The sequence below is a fragment of the Theropithecus gelada genome, chromosome 3 (genome assembly GCF_003255815.1).
Source record: "Theropithecus gelada isolate Dixy chromosome 3, Tgel_1.0, whole genome shotgun sequence".
In the NCBI taxonomy this organism is placed as follows: Eukaryota; Metazoa; Chordata; class Mammalia; order Primates; family Cercopithecidae; genus Theropithecus; species Theropithecus gelada.
The window spans coordinates 13,094,444-13,113,874 of record NC_037670.1 but is presented as its reverse complement, the minus strand read 5'-3'; the positions used below and the strand labels follow the sequence as shown (position 1 = coordinate 13,113,874).

At 48.5% G+C, this 19,431-nt stretch overlaps 1 protein-coding gene across 9 annotated transcripts; it reads right to left on the bottom strand.

The window, feature by feature from the left end:
• Positions 1–3,742: 3,742 nt before the first annotated feature.
• ZNF3 (zinc finger protein 3) lies at positions 3,743–16,302 on the bottom strand. Of its 9 annotated transcripts, none has more exons than XM_025378195.1 (6): positions 15,861–16,302; positions 13,074–13,194; positions 11,028–11,158; positions 9,262–9,350; positions 8,855–8,981; positions 3,743–5,919 (listed from the first exon to the last, which is right to left on the bottom strand). In XM_025378195.1, the coding sequence occupies exons 3-6, from the start codon at positions 11,080–11,082 to the stop codon at positions 4,850–4,852; spliced, it is 1,341 nt and encodes a 446-aa protein (XP_025233980.1). In that variant the 5' UTR covers positions 11,083–11,158; positions 13,074–13,194; positions 15,861–16,302; the 3' UTR covers positions 3,743–4,849. The 9 variants fall into 9 exon arrangements, with proteins under 9 accessions (XP_025233980.1, XP_025233982.1, XP_025233978.1 ...); XM_025378197.1 differs by having other exon boundaries at positions 13,074–13,110; positions 15,861–15,886; XM_025378193.1 differs by lacking the exon at positions 15,861–16,302 and adding an exon at positions 15,194–15,324.
• Between the last annotated feature and the right edge of the window lie 3,129 nt (positions 16,303–19,431).

Below are 19,431 nucleotides of genomic sequence, written 5' to 3'. Positions count from 1 at the left end.
TTTAAATTCATATTTAAACAAAAATAAGGCCGGGTGTGGTGGCTTACGCCTCTAATCCCAGCACTTTGGGAGGCCAAGGCAGGCAGATGACGAGGTCAGGAGATCGAGACCATCCTGGCTCAGTGAAACCCCGTCTTTACTAAAAATACAAAAAAAAAAAAAGAAAAATTAGCCAGGCATGGTGGTGGGTGCCTGTAGTCTCAGCTACTCAGGAGGCTGAGGCAGGAGAATGGCATGAGCCTGCGAGGTGGAGCTTGCAGTAAGCCGAGATCGCACCGCTGCACTCCAGCCTGGGTGACAGAGCAAGACTCCGTCTCAAAAAATAATAACAGGCCGGGTGTGGTGGCTCACACCTGTAATCCCAGCACTTTGGGAGGCTGAGGCAGGTGGATCACCTGAAGTCAGGAGTTCAAGACCAGCCTGGCCAACATGGTGAAACCTTGTCTCTACTAAAAATACAAAAAATCAGCCGGGCGTGGTGGCGGGTGCCTGTAGTCCCATCTTCTTGGGAGGCTGAGGCAGGAGAATAGCATGAACCCAGGAGGCGGAGCTTGCAGTGAGCTGAGATTGTGCCACTGCACTCCAGCCTGGACGACAGAGCAAGACTCCGTCTCAAAAAGAAAAAAAAATACAAAAATTAGCCAGGTGTGGTGGCATGCGCCTGTAGTCCCAGCTGCTCAGGAGGCTGAGGCAGGAGAATTGCTTGAACCCAGGAGGCAGAGGTTGCAGTGAACCGAGACTGCGCCGTCGCACTCCAGCCTGGGTGACAAAGCGAAACTCCATCTCAAAAAAAAATCACCCTAGTTGCCACTCTGGCCTTGTTGCCCATCATGGTAATTGCGTCCACTTTACCTGTGAGAGCTCAGTGCCACTGCCTGGCCTCTGCTGACCAGTCATCCCATTAACAACAGGGAACTCTGTTCTGTGGCAGAATCTCCTACTGTTAACCCTGCTGAGGCAGCTGTCACTGAACAATCCCGGTGTTGCCCTCAGTTCATCCTTTATTGTCTGAGTGAACGGGAAGCTATTTAGGCCCTCTGAGATAACATAGGTGTTTGGTTCTCAGGACTCATGTAAGAAATTCATTTTAACACACACTGAGTCTGCTGACACCCTTTCTCTGCTCATCATTTCAGCAACTCTACCTCATTTACTGTAGGCCATCATTCCTCACCAAGTATTGGATTGTGGTTTTTTTTCCTTTTCATAGACGGAGTCTCATTATATTGCCTAGCCTAGTTCTGAACTCCTGGGCTCAAGCAGTCCTCCCATCTCAGCTTCTTGAGTAGCTGAAACTACAGATGTGTGCCACCACGCCCAGCTAATTTTTTTTTTTGTAGAGACTGGGTCTCACTGTGTTGCCAGGGTGGTCTGGAACTCCTGAGTTCAAGCAGTTCTCTTACCTCAGCCTCCCAGAGTGTTGACACTACAGGCGTGAGCCACTGCACCCAGCTGATGATTTAATACATGAAAACCACTTGGAAAAGAGCCAGGCAATGCTGACACAGAGTATATGCCATGTATCAGCTGCTGCTACCATCACTTGCAAATCCCATCTCCTCTATAACCTCAACTCTGAAAACCTCTGAAAACAGTATCTTTCCACTCCAGCTTTACTGAACCTGCCCAGGGCTTGATGCTGGTTAGATGGAGAAGGATGAGGAGTATAATCAAAGAAAACTTAAAAAATTTTGACCCTGACAGGTTTACAGAAATTTTAAGAGAGGGCAGTAAATGGGAAAGTGGGATCTGGTTTGAAACATACTATGAAACTGTAGAAAGTCCAGTTGTAACTGCTCTGCAGTCCACTGGAGACCCACAACTGAGGCTTGGGAGAGCCATCAGGACAACATGGGCAGATTTTTTTTCTTCTTTGAGACACAGTCTCGCTCTGTTGCCCAGGCTGGAGTGCAGTGGCCTGATCTCAGCTCCCTGCAGCTTCCACCTCCTGAGTTCAAGTGATTCTCCTGCCTCAGCATCCCGAGTAGCTGGGAGTACAGGCACATGCCACCAAGCCTGGCTAATTTTTGTATTTTTAGTAGAGACGGTTTCACCATGTTGGCCAGGCTGGTCTCGAACTCCTGACCTCATGATCCACCCACCTTGGTCTCCCAAAGTGCTGGGATTACAGCCTTGAGAACACAGGCAGATTTAAAACTTATTTGCATAGGCTGGGCATAGTGGCACATGCCTGTAATCCCAGCACTTTGGGAGGCTGAGGCAGGCAGATCATGAGGTCAGGAGTTTGAGACCAGCCTGGCCAACATGGTGAAACCCTGTATCTACTAAAAATACAAAAATTAGCTGGGCGTGGTGGTGGGCGCCTATAATCTCAGCTACTAGGGAGGCTGAGGTTGCAGTAAGCCAAGATTGCTCAACTGCACTCCAGCCTGGGCAAGAGTGAGACTCTGTCTCAAAAAAAAAAGAAAAAAAAAAAACGATAATCTATAAAGTAATTTTATTTTATTTTTGAGACAGTCTTGCTCTGTCATCATGCGGTGGTGCAATCACAGGGGCTCACTGCAGCCTCAACTTCTGGGCTCAAGCAATCCTCTTAACCTCAGCCTCCCGAGTAGCTGGGACCGCAAGTGTGCACCACCACACCCAGCTAATTTTTTTTTTTTGGAGACGGAGTCTCACTCTGTCGCCCAGACTGGAGTACAATGGTGCGATCTCGTGTGTAAGTGATTCTCCTCCCTCAGTCTCCTGAGCAGCTGGGATTACAGGCACGCACCACCACACCCAACTGATTTTTTGTTTGTTTGCTTTTAGGAGACGGGGTTTCACCATGTTGGTCAGGCTGGTCTCAAACTCCTGACCTTGTGACCTGCCCACCTTAGCCTCCCAAAGTGCTAGGATTACAAGCGTGAGCCACGGCACCCAGCCCTAATTTTTTTAAAATTTTGTTGTAGAGGTAGGGTCTTGCCACATTGCCTAGGCTGGTCTGAAGAGATTCTACTGCCTTGGCCTCCCAAAGTATTGGGATTATAAGCATGAGCCACTGCACCTAGGCTATAAATTTTAGTGTTGGGCACAGTGGCTCACGCCTATAATCCCAGCACTTTGGGAGGCTGAGGCCGGCAGATTGCTAGAGCTCAGTTTAAGACCAGCCTGGGCAACATGGTGAAACCCCGTCTCTACTAAAAATACAAAAATTAGCTGGGGCACGGTGGCGCACACCTGTAGTCCCAGCTACTCTGGAGACTGAGGCACAAGAATTGCTTGAACCCGGGAGGCAGAGACAGCAGTGAGCCAAGATGGTGCCACTGTATTCTAGCCTGGGCAACAGAGCGAGACACTGCCTCAAACAAAAAAAGAATAATTTAAGTCAACTTTCAGATTCCATTTATAGTCACCAACATGTCTTGTCTTTTTTTTTTTTTTTTTTTTTTTTTGAGATGGAGTTTCGCTTTTGTTGCCCAGGCTGGAGTTCAGTGGCGCGATCTCAGCTCACTGCAACCTGCAACTAACTCTTGGGTTCAAGCAATTCTCCTGGCTTAGCCTCCCGAGTAGCTGGGATTACAGGCATGTGCCACCACACCCTGCTAATTTTGTTTTTAGTAGAGACGGGGTTTCTCCATGTTGGTCAGTATGGTCTAGAACTCCTGACCTCGGGTGATCTGCCAGCCTTGGCCTCCCAAAGTGCTGGCTGGCATTACAGGTGTGAGCCACCATACCCAAGCCAACATGTCTTGTTTTAACTGAAATGTATGGTCCAAACTGCACAAAACCACACTCAATCTCTTCTGAAAAACTATTCTGTTTAATAGTGCACTTCATTTATGCTACAGGATGAGCAGGGTTAGGAAAACACAATGGAAGGTCATCCCGTCGGTTGGGAATACTTGGAGAACACCATCCTCACCCAGCAACGAGCTCTGCCACCAGGCTCAGGCACAGCCTGCCTTCTCTGGGCTTCGCTTTTTTTCCCCCTCCTTTTGGGCTTTGCTCTTTATCTGCATTAATCTTCAGCTGCTGAAGAGTCAGAGGTGAGAGGGCAGGGTAGGCAGGCTGAGTGAGCTCCTTGAAAGCATCCTTACCCAGGCATTTAGAGAAAAATCATTTTCATCACTGGAGTGGGAAGAGGACGAGAGGACAGGAATCAGAGGCCAACGCTAAGTGCTTCTGACCCTCTCCCTCACAGCCGGTTACTAGCTGTTTGGATAGATTTGCCCATTCAGCCCCAGGACAACTGGGGAGGGCGGGGGTCTGCCGGCAGTATCACCAGGTTTCTCTTGGAAACATGGTCTGGCTGCTCCAAGAGCCCTAAAGGACATCATCGTCACAGAAGATGTTTCTGGAATCTCTTTCACCCTCAATAAAATAATCCCTCAATGCCAAATTTCCATAATTAATAAAATCATGAAACAAAACAGCATGTTCCTTATCGAAACTTAAAGCTGGACTAGGAACAGTAACTTTGAAATAGTCTCCGTTTCCCCTCCCTAGCAAATAACAAGACCCAGAGCGTCCTTTCCACTGCTGTCTGTGCTGACTACGTGGACTCCAACTAAAGGAATCCATCAAATTCTGTCCCGACTGTGCTTCCGTCCCCACCTTGGAAAGGTTCCTCTGCTGTGAGAAAAACGGTTTAGTGCAAACTCCTTTCCTAAATGGGGTGACTGGTCCCACAGCTGCTTTCTGTTCCCAGCACACCATCCGCTTGCCTTGTCGCTTTCCAAGGCTGGTGCGATTTCTGGTAAAATTCACTGATTTGCCCAATCTGCCCTATTCTCTAAAATGAAAGGTCTGAGTTGGAAGGGACACATCCTAAGCTGTTGAGATTTATAGAGTAAGGCAAGAGCTCTTGAGACTCAGGGGAAGTGAGGAAAATGGGTGTGTGGCTCTTTCACGTGGACTCTCTGATATTAAACTCGGTCGTAACTCTGAGGGAGTTTTTGCTCATGCCCATCCCATTCAAAGGCTTCTCTCCAGTGTGAATTCTCTGATGGCGAACAAGAGCCGAGCTGTACCTGAAGGCTTTCCCACACTCACTACATTCATAGGGGTTCTCCCCGGTGTGGATTCTTTGATGCTGAATAAGGCCTGAACTATAGGTAAACTTTCCTCCGCATTCCATACATTCGTAGGGCTTCTCTCCAGTGTGGATTCTCTGGTGCTGATAGAGGTGTGAGCTCTGGCTGAAGGCCTTCCCACACTCATTACATTCATAGGGTTTTTCTCCAGTGTGGATTCTCTGATGGTGAATAAGGGTGGAGCTCCTGCTGAAGGCCTTCCCACATTCATTGCAGGCGTAGGGTTTCTCACCAGTGTGGATTCTCTGATGGTGGGTGAGGGTGGAGCTCCAGCTGAAGGTCTTCCCACACTCATTACATTCATAGGGTTTCTCCCCCGTGTGGATCCTCCGATGCAGAATGAGGGCAGAGCTACAGCTGAAGGTTTTCCCACAATCACTACATTCATAAGGTTTCTCCCCAGTGTGGATTCTCTGATGCTGAATAAGGTGTGAGCTCTGGCTGAAGGCCTTCCCACACTCATTACATTCATAGGGCTTTTCCCCGGTGTGGATTCTCTGATGTTGAATAAGGTCTGAAGTTCGATTAAAGCTCTTGCTACATTCATCACACTTATGGGGTCTGTCTCCCACGGGGAGTCTCTGATGTGAGATAAGGTTGGAATTCACAGTGAAGCTGTTCCCAAAGTCATTATATTTCTCACTTCTCTCTCCCATGGGGGTTATCTTCTCCTCAACTGTCACTTGACCAAAATCTTGCATTTTCCTGGTCAATCTTTCTCCAGGGGAGTTCCCCAGTGGCCTCTTTAGACTGACTTCTCGTTCATAGGCTTCTTTAAACTTGAGACCCTGAGAAATATCCTTCTGAAATCTTCCCAGTAGGACCCCATGTGATCTTGTGTCTTCAGAAATTTCTTGATCATTTTCAGTTCTGGTCTCACGATCTGACACAATAAAAAATGCAAATGTCACTTGTTCCTTGGGAAAGAAAGAGTGAAAATCACAGGACAGGATCATCATAATGAATACTTACAGTGCCAAGAGCACATGCCTGCAAAAAGGCCTGCCCCATATGTGTGCAGCTAAGGCAAAATGAGACAACCAGGCTAAGGAGACAGGGAAGGGGCAGGGCAGAGAGCAAAACCAAGGAGAACAGAGCTGGAAGTGGAGAGACAGCTGAGTGTGTGTGGAGGGGAGGACGGATCAGGCAGAGAGGTAGGGAACCAATATTAGAAGAGGAAGGTCATATTGCTTCATGAAGTGACAAAGCCTTTAGAGAGATCAGGGCAGTGGATATAACTGGGGACACAGTGACTGCAAGAAGGGAAAGCAAGTACAGTACAGTTGGTGAGAAAAAGGGGGAAGGGTGAGGAGAGACAGCAGCAGCACAGGAAGGAGCAAGGGGGAGGATGCTAGCGGCCAACATGGCCCCATAAGAAGAGCAATCATGGCACTCGTCACGCCACAAATGCCAAGCCCATGGAAACGGCAAGACAGCTGAGTCCACCTCTGGGCCCTATGCATAAAAGGCTATGCTCGCACGTGAGGCTATGCAAAGAATCTCAGTGTGTGACGTCTCTTCACTCCTTTGGAGTTTCTAAAGGCAACTCTGCGCACAGAGGATAAATGTAAAGGGTCCAGAGAGTTTGCATTTTTAGCTTAGTTGGTATTTTAAAAAGTAAAGACAGGGTAATGTGTGTTAGGGACAGGAACAGCTGTTTCTCCTTCACCTGAACAGGTACCTCTTTAGGACCTCTCTGCTCTCAGTTCCCTTTAAACCCAGGCCCCTTGACTCTTCCTCTCACTCTAGCAGAGAGATGGTGGCAGGATTCAGAAATGGGAATTCTGCTCATGGGAAGAGTTTATCTGCTCACCCTGAGAGTCCCAGAGCTCAATTCCATACCCCGGATCTGCCAGGGAGAGAAGGGAAATGTACAGGGAGGTCTCAAATGAGACTCAGGAACGTCTCCTGGCTCTGTTCGGGAAAATGCCCACTAAGAGTGGTGTGAGAGACAAGGAATTCTACATCCTAAAGGTTAAGAAACTAATTTCTTAATTTTTCTTGGTTTTTTTTGTTTGTTTTTGAGACAGGGTCTCACTCTGTCACCCAGGTTGGAGTGTAGTGGCGTGTTCTTGGCTTACTGCAACCTCCACTCCCAGGTTCAAGCAATTCTCCTACCTCAGCCTCCCGAGTAGCTGGGATTACAGGCATATGCCACCACCCGCAGCTAATTTTGTTGTATTTTTAGTAGAGACGGCATTTCAACATGTTGGCCAGGCTGGTCTCAAACTCCTGACCTCAGTATCTGCCCGCCTCAGTCTCCCAAAGTGCTGGGATTACAGGCATGAGCCACCGCGCCTGGCCTAATTTCTTAACCTTTCTAAGTTTCTACAGAGCAGCAGGGGCACTAGGTCCTGAACAAAGCAACAGGTCCCTAGAGGTTACAGAAGGGGAGTAGAGAAGCAGAGAAGGGGGGAGGACAGAGACATGGGCACAGAGCAGCACCTCATGTGTTCGGGGATCACAACACAATAATCCTTCAGAAAAGTCTCTGGATTATATATTAAGTCCTGAGAATAACATGGAAAAAGTACCAGATTTGGCCAGGCGCGCTGGCTCACACCTGTAATCCCAGCACTTTGGGAGGCCGAGGCAAGCAGATCACCAGAGGTCAGGAGTTCGAGAGCAGCCTAACCAACATGGAGAAACTCTGTCTCTACTAAAAATACAAAATTAGCCAGGCGTGGTGACACATGCCTATCATCCCAGCTACTCAGGAGGCTGTGGCAGGAGAATTGCTTGAAAGCAGGAGGCGGAGGTTGCGGTGAGCCAAGATCACGCCATTGCACTCCAGCCTGGCAACAAGAGCGAAACTCCATCTCAAAAAAAAAAAAAAAAGGTACCAGATTGGAGTTAAAGACTAGGCCCCAAGTTTTACCACTCATCAGTGCAATCGATGACCATGCATGCACAAAGCATTGAGACCTCTACCCTCACCTCCACTTTATTTACTTATTTATTTTTTGAGACAGGGTCTCTCTGTCACCCAGGCTGGAGTGCAGTGGTGCCATCTCAGCTCACTGCAACCTCGGCTTCCTAGGCTCAAGTGATCCTCCAACCTCAGCCTCCCAAGTAGCTGGGACTACAGGAATGTGCCACCATGCCTGGCTAATTTTTTGGATACTTGGTAGAGACAGGCTCTCGCCATGTTGCCCAGGCTGGTCTTGAACTCTTGACCTCAAGTGATCCTCCTGCCTCGGCCTCTCAGAGTGTTGGGATTACAGGTGTGAGCCACCTCACCAGGTGAGGTGGCTATCACTTTCCTTACCTGTAAAATGAGGAATAATACTAGCTGCCTCAATTAATGTGTTACTGTGAAGATTAAATGAAATATACATGAGAATGCTTTTTAAGTTGCAAACTACTGTATAAATGAGTTAAGATTATTGTTCTTACAATTTTCCAAGACTAAGTCAATCCTTAGCCAGGCCGGGCACGGTGGCTCATGCCTGTAATCCCAGCACTTTGGGAGGCCAAGGCAGGTGGATCACTTGAGGTCAGGAGTTTGAGACCAACCTGGCCAACATGGTGAAACCCCGTCTCTACTAAAACAAAACAAAACAAAACAAAAAAATGCAAAATGTAGCCCGGTGTGGTGCGTGCCTGTAGTCCCACCTACTTGGGAGGCAGAGGTGAGAACCTGAGAACGCTTGAACCTGGGAAGTGGATGTTGCACTGAGCAAAGGTGGTGCCATTGCACCTCAAAAAAAAAAAAATCTGCTGAAACAGTCAGCTCTTTTCAGTGACTAGATTGTTACTAACAAACAAACAAGCAAAGAAACACCAGTGAGTTTTGTAGAGAAGGCACAACTCCTTACCCAGTGAGAACACATTCCCGTAATTCTCCAGCATTACATCTCTATAGAGGTCCCTCTGAGCAGGTTCCAAACGCTTCCACTCCTTCCGGATGAAGTACACAGCTACATCCTCAAAGGTTACCAGCTCCTGAAACAACACGTGCTGGCATGCAATTTCAGGGTGAGGAATGTGAATGGCAGCACCAAAAAAATAACTGAGGATGGGGTGAAAAATGCACATTTGGGAAGGGAGGAAAGGAGGGCAGGGTGGAGGAAGAGAGACAAGAGTCCAAGATGGAAGGTGAGAGTCCATGATTCAGCAGGACAGAACCATGGGCCTGATGGAGGCAATCAGGGTTTAAAGCTCTGAATGGGATGTCATTGCACAGAAAATGGAAAGGAAAAGGATGAAGGGAACCACAGCTTACCTGGGACTTGGCCTTTAGGAGTGCAGCTGCCAACATCTCATCCCCCAGGCTGTCTTTGTCGGAAAAGGCAGGAACTTTTGAAGGAAGAGCTGAAGGGCAATAAAAGGGCCCAGGAATGAGTCCATCTGCTCTGTGACCTCCCAACCTGCTGACTTCCCAACCCACAGAAAGCTCCCGGGGTCCTGGGACAACACAGGACCCTCTCTCTCACATTTCTAAGTTTGCTTCCTCTGCAGCTAGCTCAAAGGTGTCCAACAAAGGCACACTCAGAGCGGGTCCATCCTGCCTGAGCAGATGGCCACAGGCCTAGTCATTCTAGGCCTCCAGTCTGCCCCGGGCCCCCTCTTCTCTCTCCACTCTTCTCTCAATGAAGCCGCCCAGTCCTATCTTAGTAATGACTGCATTCTTGTCCATTCACCCAAGTTTGGCCAGAAACATACGATCCTGCTCTTGCATGGTCTATTTTTTTTTTTTTGAGGTGGGTTTTGCTATGCTGCCCAGGCTGGTCTCAAACTGCTGGGCTCAAGTGATCCTCCCGCCTCAGCCTCCCAAGTAGCTGGGATTAGGGATTACAGGCGTGCACCACTGCACCCAGCATGAAGTTCTTAGACCAGAGAAAAACCAGCAGCTCCACCCCAGCCCTAACTGGAAACACAATGCCCACAGCTCCTTTCTCTCCACCCCAGATCAAATCTGTACACTAGAAATGTTTCCTGTTTCTATGTTGGATCTCTTACCTTTTTCTGCAATTCTTTTTTTTTTTTTTTTTTTTTTTTTGAGACGGCATCTCGCTCTGTTGCCCAGGCTGGAGTGCAGTGGCACGATCTTGGCTCACTGCAACCTCCGCCTCCCGGATTCAAGCAATTCTCCTGCCTCAGCCTCTGGAGTAGCTGGGACTACAAGCGTATGCCACCGTGCCCAGCTAATTTTTTGTATTTTTAGTAGAGATGGCCACTGTGTTAGCCAGGATGGTCTTGATTTCCTGACCTTGTGATCTGCCCACCCTAGCCTCCTAAAGTGCTGGGATTACAGGAGTGAGCCACCGCGCCTGGCTGCAAAATATATTTTAGTGGCTTCCTATTCACTCTTATCTTTTTGCCTGTGACCCACAAAATGATTCCCAAGCGCTTCCTCTAAAAGCATGCTCCTAAAAAGCACAAACTATGCCTATGAAGTCAGCCACATAGAATGCCCAAAAAATGGAATGACTGACACGGTTTCCTTAGTCTCACGTGAGGTACTCACAACCCTTCAAAACTGCCTCAGTGGCCAGGTGCGATGGCTCACACCTGTAATTTCAACACTTTGGGAGGCCAAGGTGGGCACTGAGCTCAGGAGTTCAAGACCAGCCAGACCAACATGGCAAAAACCCCGTCTCTACAAAAATTAGCTGGGCGTGGTAGTGGGTGCCTGTAGTCCCAGCTACATGGGAGGCTGAGGCAGGAGAATCACTTGAACCCAGGAGGCAGAGGTTGCAGTAAGCCAAGACTGTGCCACTGCACTCTAGCCTGAGCAACAAGCAAGACTCCGTCTCAAAAAAAAAAAAAAAAAAAAAAATCTGCCTCAATTATCAAACCTATCAAGCTGTCATTGATTACTGTTTGGTCAGCTTCCCCACTAGGCTGTGAGTTACTGAATGATGAAGAGTGTGTCTTAGTCACGTCTGGATTCTAGTAGTTAGCCTAGTACCTGGTGAATGAGCGATTTCAATGGATGACTGCTGCTGAATGACTGAGTAATAGAATGAATAAGTCCTTATTCCTCACCACTCTCAAGCAGGGCCTGAGGTTCCTGAGATACGAGATCGGCCTGAGTTTCCATGGAAGGGCAAGGTGCTCTCTGGCCTCCTATGTGCAGACTCAGTGGGAAGCAGGTTTTGAAGGAGAATGAGGAAGCACTGCAGAAGCAAAAGTTCAAGGTTCAAAGATAATTCAAAAAAACCTCCTGGATACAGAAAGATGGGAGCTAGCATTTCAGTGACTACCCAGGAACAGTGAGAAGAAATGCGGCAACTGGGACTAGTCTTTTATTTATTTATTTTTTTAAATAGAGTTTCACTCTTGTCACCCAGGCTGGAGTGCAATGGCGCAATCTTGGCTCACTGCCACCTCTGCCTCCCGGGTTCAACTGATTCTCCTGCCTCAGCCTCCCAAGTAGCTGGGATTACAGGCTCGCGCCACCATGTCTGGCTAATTTTTGTATTTTTTGTAGAGACGGGATTTCACCATGTTGGCCAGGGTGGTCTCAAACTCCTGACCTCAGGTGATCCACCCACCCCAGCCTCCCCAAGTGCTACGATTACAGGCGTGAGCCACCACGCCCAGCCTGGGACTAGTCTTTTAGATCCTGGTAAATACAATCCCTGAAATGAGACTACCACAAGGACCACAAAAAGGGCCCAAGTTCCTCAACAATATCCCACCGTTGGCTGCCCCCACCACTTTGAGTAATATTTATAACAAAATGCAGGAGTGGGTATATACATTTACTGGCATAAAAAGACTACTCCCAGGCTGGGCATGGTGGCTCATGCCTGTAATCCCAGCACTTTGGGAGGCCGAGGCGGGCAAATCATGAGGTCAGGAGTTCAAGACCAGCCTGGCCAGCATGATGAAACCCTGTCTCTACTAAAAATCCAAAAAATTAGCTGGGCATGGTGGTGCACACCTATAATCCCAGCTACTCGGGAAGCTGAGGCAGGAAAATCACTTGAACCCAGGAGGCAGAGGTTGCAGTGAGCTGAGATCACGCCACTGCACTCCAGCCTGGGCAATAGAGCGAGACTCTGTCTCAAAAAAAAAAAAAAAAAAAGGAAAAAATACAAAAATCAGATGGGCATGGTATTACATGCACCTGTAATCCCAGCTACTTGGGAGGCTGAGGCAGGAGAATCGCTTGAACCCAGGAGGCAGAGGTGGCAGTGACCCGAGATCACGCCACTGTACTCCAGCCTGGGCAACAGAGTGCAACTTCGTCTCAAAAAAAAAAAAAAAAAAAAAAAGAACCCTGGATTTTATCCACTTCTCATCATTATCTCTTTACCCATTTGCTCACATACCAAATGTTTGCTGAGTGCTAACTCTATTGCAACTCACAACTGCAAGCAGTAAAAAAAAATCAGGAATGCAAAAAGTATGTGCTTCATAATTAGACTGTTACACTCACATAAGGCATCAAAGGAAGAGGGTTAGATAAAAGAATGTTTGAGAGAATAAAAGAAAAAAAAAGAACAAAGGAAGAGGAGTCCTGTTTGAAAGTCAATTACAAGTTTGGACAACTCTGGTCTTCGGGTAGCATGGGATACAGAATGTCCAATACCAGTGCCCTTACACAGTGGAAAGCACTGACTCAGGCACAAGCCAGGCCACTGGCAATCAAGGTGACACACCTTATCGCCCTCCCAGCAGGGTCCCTTCAACAGTGTCTCAGAGCCAACCATCATATCCTCTTATCAACCACCTTTACAATCTCCAGGGCTATTTATGAGCTGACACCCTCAACAAGTCAGCTTTCAGTACAAACTCCTAGAAAGGCAGGTCAAAGGTCTGACTCCAGAGAAAAAGGCAATGCTCCCTCTCACAGCTGGGTTAAGCAAAGCTGGAACTCAAAGGCATATTGTTGAGAACAAGCACCCAGTGTCTGGAGCAGTAAACAGTGTTTCTCACAGAAAGAAAATTCTCCATTGTGCCCCCATGGCTTCAGGTCCAGGCGGGGCCCTTCCCCTGCTCTGTTGCCAGCCTCACTCCCTGGTGCTGCCCCTGGGGACCGAGATAGATGGTCTGGCAGTGAGAACGAGACACGGAAAGCTTTACCTGCCTGATTATTTCCTTCCTTCTTTGAAGTCGGTCCCTAGAAGGCCAAAGGAACAATTACTGGGAATTTAGCAGCCTCTCTTCAAGTTCCCGGGAATTCTGACTTTTGTCGATGCCAATGCTGTGTGATTAAGGGGAAAAAAAGGAATTTAAAATATTCATGCGAATGTCTGTTTTTTTTGTTTTTTTTTTCCATGTGAGACAGGGTCTGACTTTGCTGCTCAGGCTGGGGTGCAGTGAGTTTAAGCTCACTCCAGCCTCAAACTCCTGAGTTCAAGTGATCCTCCCAGCTCAGCCTCCCAAGGAGCTGGGACTGAAGGTGTGCACTGCCACATCTAGCTGAGTTTTTTAAAATTTTTTTTGTAGAAATGCAGCCTCACTATGTTGCTCAGGCTGGTCTCAATCTCCTGGCCTCAAGTGATCCTCTCGCCTCAGCCTCCCAAAGCGCTGGGATTACAGGTGTGAGCCACCGAGTCCACCCTAAACTTCATTTCTAATCAAGATATTTAGAGAAAAGGAAAAAAAGAGAGAATACTTATTATATGCTAATAAATACCAATTAAGACCACCACCACAACTAGTAGTATTTGTGTTGCACCCGTGGAGAGATGAAAGGGAATGGTAGGTTCTCAGGTCCACCTCCACCCAGGGTAAGAAAGTTCTAACGTTCTGTCAGCTAACTTGCTAGATACTGTCCTCCCAACTACTTCAGCAGGGGATCCACACTGTACAGCTGAGCCATTAGAAGTTTTCAGGTGATTCGCTGAAAATCTATCTCCTTGGACCTTCACCTCACAGAGACCTACTGCATCACAGAAATTCAATGACTGGCCACATGCAGTGGCTCACGCCTGTAACCCCAGCACTTTAGGAGGCTGAGGTGGGAGGAGTTCCAGGCTACAGTGACCCATGATGGCACCACTGCACTCCAACCGGGGGCAACAGAGCAAGACCTTAATACGCACAAAAATTTTTAAAGGGAAAAAAAAGGTGCCGGGAGTGGTGGCTAACGCCTGTAATCCCAACACTTTGGGAGGCCGAGGCGAGTGGGATCTCAAGGTTGGGATCACTTGAGGCCAGGAGTTGGAGACCAACCTGGCCAAAAGGGCGGAACCCCGTCTCTACTAAAAATACAAAAAAATTCGCCGGGTGTGGTGGCGGGCGCCTGTAGTCCCAACCACTCCGGAGGCTGAAGCAGGAGAAGCGCTTGATCTGGGAAGCGGAGATTGCAGTGAGCCGCGATCGCGCCACTGCACTCCAGAGAGAGACTGTCTCAAAAATAAATAAATAAAATTTTTTTTAAAAACAAAAGAGCTTCAACAACAGGATCTTCTTCTTCCACCTGACTGTCCATCAAACACGTATAATCAAATGATGCCCACTCTCCACAGATGTCTTTTCTGGAGAAAATAATACGCTTAGTTCCTCTAATTAGTCCATCGGTTTCAGGTTCATCACTCTGCTATCCTCTCCTGGAGTTTACACAAGCCCTTCAAAGTGTAAACACCAACGTGGATTCAATCCCACTTCCAGAGAGAGGATCAAACCAGGAATCTAATACAACTGAAAACGGAGCCTGAGCCGGGTGTATCACTCGATGCACTGGGCTCCAGCAGGATTACCCCTGGGACCGGAGTCTGCACCCACTCCCAGTCCTCGTGCTAACTGCGTAAGCTTCGCAGAACTTCTCTGATCCTTGGACCCAGCTCTGTAAAAATAAACTTCCTCTCCTGTCACGGGCGCGAATTACTGTGTTAACATCAAATAAAAACGTCTGGGAGAAGTACCAAGTTAGGGTCGCTGTCATTAGCTGCTTTCAAGAGAGAGGCGCCCCTACCACTTTGCTGAAACTTTTAAACGCTCCAGCTGGGGCGCCGTTTAAGTCATAAAACCAGAACCGGAGCCCCATTACTAACCCCTACGCAGGCTCCCGCTAGGCTAGGGGGATCCCTGGGGAAGCGGAGTAGAGGACGGGCTGCAAGGGACGGAGGGGCGCCTCCCCGCACCCTGCTCGGGACCGGCCGGGGAACCCTAAGGGCCGCAGCGGCACAGACACCACCCCCTTCCCCGGCGACCACAGCCTCCGTCTCACCGCGAGACCCGGGGACGCGTGGACTCACCCTAGGGGACAGGGACGACAGATTTGGGGGACCGGACACGGACCAGGCCCTGTTGGACCCTGTCACAGACCCACACACCGGGGACAGAACAAAGAACGGAAGTTCCCCCTCGTTTCGCTTCCGGGTCGGTTGTTCTTGACACTCACCCGTGCCCCCCAACGCCCACTTGTTCTGTCTAGGAAAATGGGAGGTCCTCGCCTCTCTGTGGTTTGCTGACTCAGGGCAGCTGGCAGGCGGCGAGGGCAAGGAGCCCGATCGCTGACGCGGCACTCGGGGATCTTTCGCTGAGGGGCTGGCCGGCTGCGCCCTCTGCTGGCCACGCACGTGCGAAAGCGGCCGACCACGGTCCTGGGCCTCAGGACATGTGCTCCGGCGTCGCCTGCCTTGGTGGCCGGCAGCTGGGGCGCGCGGAGATGTCGAGCCCGCGCTTCTCAGGCTTGCTCACGAAGGGCAGCAGTAAATATACAATTCTTGAGGGATTCATCAATATTAAAAAATGGACCCTGATTTAAAACTTGCCTTTGAACAAACCGATTTTTTGTTGGTGTCTTGCAAAAATGCCCCCTTTAAATTACCCACATCTGAAGAAAACATTCCAGCCCATCACAGAGTTGACATGAGGAAAAAACCCGTGTACAGATGATGAGAGCAGAGAAGAGGAAGCTACCGGCCGGGCGCGGAGGCTCACGCCTGTAATCCAAGCAGTTTAGGAGGCCGAGGCGGGCGGATCACCTGAGGTCAGGAGTTCGAGACCAGCCTGGCCAACATGGCGAAACCCCGTCTCTACTAAAAATACAAAAAAATTACCCGGGCGTGGTGGCAGGCGCCTGTAATCGCAGCTACTCTGGAGGCTGAGACAGGAGAATCGCTTGAACCCAGGAGGCGGAGGTTGCAGTGAGTCGACATCAAACCACTGCACTCCAGCCTGGGCCACAGAGTGAGACTGTGTCCAAAAAAAAAAAAAGGAAGCTACAGGTGGAAGCGAGGCGGGATAGGTAGTCAAGGAAGTGACCATGTCCTGGAGATGCGGCAACTGTGGTGACCACACAGTCAACACAGTAAGCCCCAGCATTTGCATTGTAATTGAACTCATTCAAGCAGAGCTCTCTCCAGTAGGGACTGTCGCCTGTAGGGAGCATGCGCATTTTGATTTCACCTGTCCCTTTGCTCATTATCATAGTAAAAAACATGCCCCGGGTGGAGATTTAAGATGCTAATGAGGCCGGGCGCGGTGGCTCAAGCCTGTAATCCCAGCACTTTGGGAGGCCAAGACGGGCGGATCACGAGGTCAGGAGATCGAGACCATCCTGGTTAATACGGTGAAACCCCGTCTCTACTAAAAAGTACAAAAAACTAGCCGGGCGAGGTGGCGGGCGCCTGTAGTCCCAGCTACTTGGGAGGCTGAGGCAGGAGAATGGCGTGAACCCGGGAGGCGGAGCTTGCAGTGAGCTGAGATCTGGCCACTGCACTCCAGCCTGGGCGACAGAGCGAGACTCCATCTCAAAAAAAAAAAAAAAAAAAAAAAAAGATGCTAATGAAACATGCAATGTATCAACAAGCCTGTACAGCCACTGCGCATGTGCACCTAGAGGACCACCCAGAACATGGTTACTAGTAACACCTCTCCCACCCCCTTATGAATAATTGTGTAAGACCCCCCCCCACAAAGGGGGTCTCTCTAGAGCCAGCCTTTGCTGTTTCATCCTTAGGAGCAGCCTTCCCTGAACTCTCTCTCTCTCTCAGGGTGTACTGTCTACTCTGCACTTAACTTTCAAGATATTATTTTTCTTTTGCAATAAATTATGCTGGATTTCCTTTGACATGTTTCTTTTTTTCTTTTTCTTTCTTTCTTTCTTTCCTTTTTTTTTTTTTTTTGTTGTTGTTGTTGTTGTTGAGACAGAGTCTCGCTCTTGTCACCCAGGCTGGAGTGGAGTGGCGTGATCTTGGCTCACTGCAACCTCCGCCTCCTGGGTTCAAGCGATTCTCATGCCTCAGCCTCCCAAGTAGCTGGGACTAGAGGCGTGTGACACCACATCCAGCTAATTTGTTTGTATTTTTAGTAGAGACAAGGTTTCACCGTGTTTGTCAGGCTTGTCTCGCACTCCTGACCTCAAATGATCTGCCTGCCTCAGCCTCCCAAAGTGCTGGGGTTACAGGTGTGAGCCACCGCGCCCAGCCTCCTGTGTGTTTCTTTCAATGTTTTATTTTCTTTTGAGATGGGGGTCTTACTCTGTCACCCAGGCTGGAGTGCAGTATTGTGATTTTGGCTCACTGCAACCTCCACCTCACAGGGTCAAGCAATCCTCCCACCTCAGCCTCCTGAGTAGCTGGAACCCCAGATGCATGCCACCATGCCCGGCTACTTTTTTGTAGAGACAGGGTTTCACCATGTTGCCCAGATTGGTCTCAAACTCCTGAGCTCAAGGGATCTGCCCACCTCAGCCTCCTAAAGTGTTAGGATTACAGGTGTGAGCCAGTGCACCTGGCCTTAAATTATTTTAAACTAAGAAGATAAGAACTGAGGTATCACAACAGCTGTCAATAGAAGGAAAGCACCTCATCATGTTCATGCTTTCCTGTTCATGCTTTCCTCTGCCTTCTTCAACATATGAAGTTTTGTGTTTTTTTGGTTTTTTGTTTTTTTTTTTAGAGACAGGGTCTCACTCTGTCACCCAGGCTGAAGTGCAGTGACATGATCCTACCTCACTACAGCTTCAACCTCCTGGACTCAAGCAATCCTCCCTTCTCAGCCTCCAGAGTAGCTGGGACCACAGGCACGCACCATCACACCTGGCTTCCTTTCTGTTTTGTAGACTGGGTGCTGCCAGTTCATGAATCCCTAATAAAGCCAACTCAATCTTTAAAATTCAATTTGTTGGCCGGGCGCAGTGCCTCATGCCTGTAATCCCAGCACTTTGGGAGGCTGAGGCAGATGGGTCACCTGAGGTCAGGAGTTTGAGACCAGCCTGGCCAACATGGTGAAACCCCGCCTCTATTAAAAATACAAAAACAAAAATTAGCTGGGAGTGGCGGTGGGCACCTGTAATCCCAGCTACTTGGGAGACTGAGGTGGCAAAATAGCTTGAACCCGGGAGGTGGAGGTTGCAGTTGCAGTGAGCTGAGATTGCACCACTGCACTCCAGCCTGGGAGCAACAAAGCGATACTCCATCTCTCTCTCTCTCTCTCTCTCTCTCTATATATATATATATATATATATATACACACACACACACACACACATATATAAGTATGTTTATGGCCTGTTTCCCACAACTAGAGTATAAGCTCCATGAGGTCAGGACTTTGTTTTGTTCAGTGATGTACCTGCTGCCTGGTAGGCACTCCCAAATATTTGTTAAATTAATGACTGACAGGTGGATAGATAACCACTGACCCATACCAAAAAGGGGCACTTGCTTTTTGTTCGTTTTTCGTTTTGGGGTGGGGAAATTTTTTTGGTTTGTTTGTTTGTTTTGACACAAACAAACATGGCGAAACTCTGTCTCTACAAAAAATACAAAATTTAGCCTGGCGTGGTGGCACGCATTTGTAGTCCCAACTACTTGGGAGGCTGAGATGGGACAGTCACTTGAGTTCAGGAGGTTGAGGCTGCACTGAACTGTGATTGTAACACTGCACTCCAGCCTGGGTGCAGCAAGACTCTGTCTCAAAAACAACAATAACAAACACAAAACAAAACAAAAACGAAAAAAAGAAACGTTTAGCGAACTTAGTTCTGAAACGCACACAATCAACTGATTCGATGTCAGAGTCATCTTTAAATTCCACAATAATGGCTGTTTTATGAGCTGTATAATTATCTGAACAATGTTTCAAAAGCAGTAGAAACAACAAGGCAAAGGAGAGCAGTGCAAACTATCAACTTTACTAACGCTAGAATAATTCTCATCTTGTTTTTATTTTAACCTTTAATCTAGCCGAGAAGCACTATGCTCCTTGGAAGCTGCCTAGCGTTCTTTAAAAGAGATACATTATTTTGGCCAGGCATGGTGGCTCACGCCTGTAATCCTAGCACTTTAGGAGGCCCAGGCAGGCAGATCAGTTGAGGCCAGGAGTCTGAGAACAGACTAGCCAACATGCTGAAAACCGGTCTCTACTAAAAATACAAAAATTGGCCCAGTGTGGTGGCGCAAGCCTGATATCTCAGCTACTTGGGAGGCTGAGGCACGAGAATCATCCCTTGAACCCAGGAGGTGGAGGTTGCAGTGAGCCAACA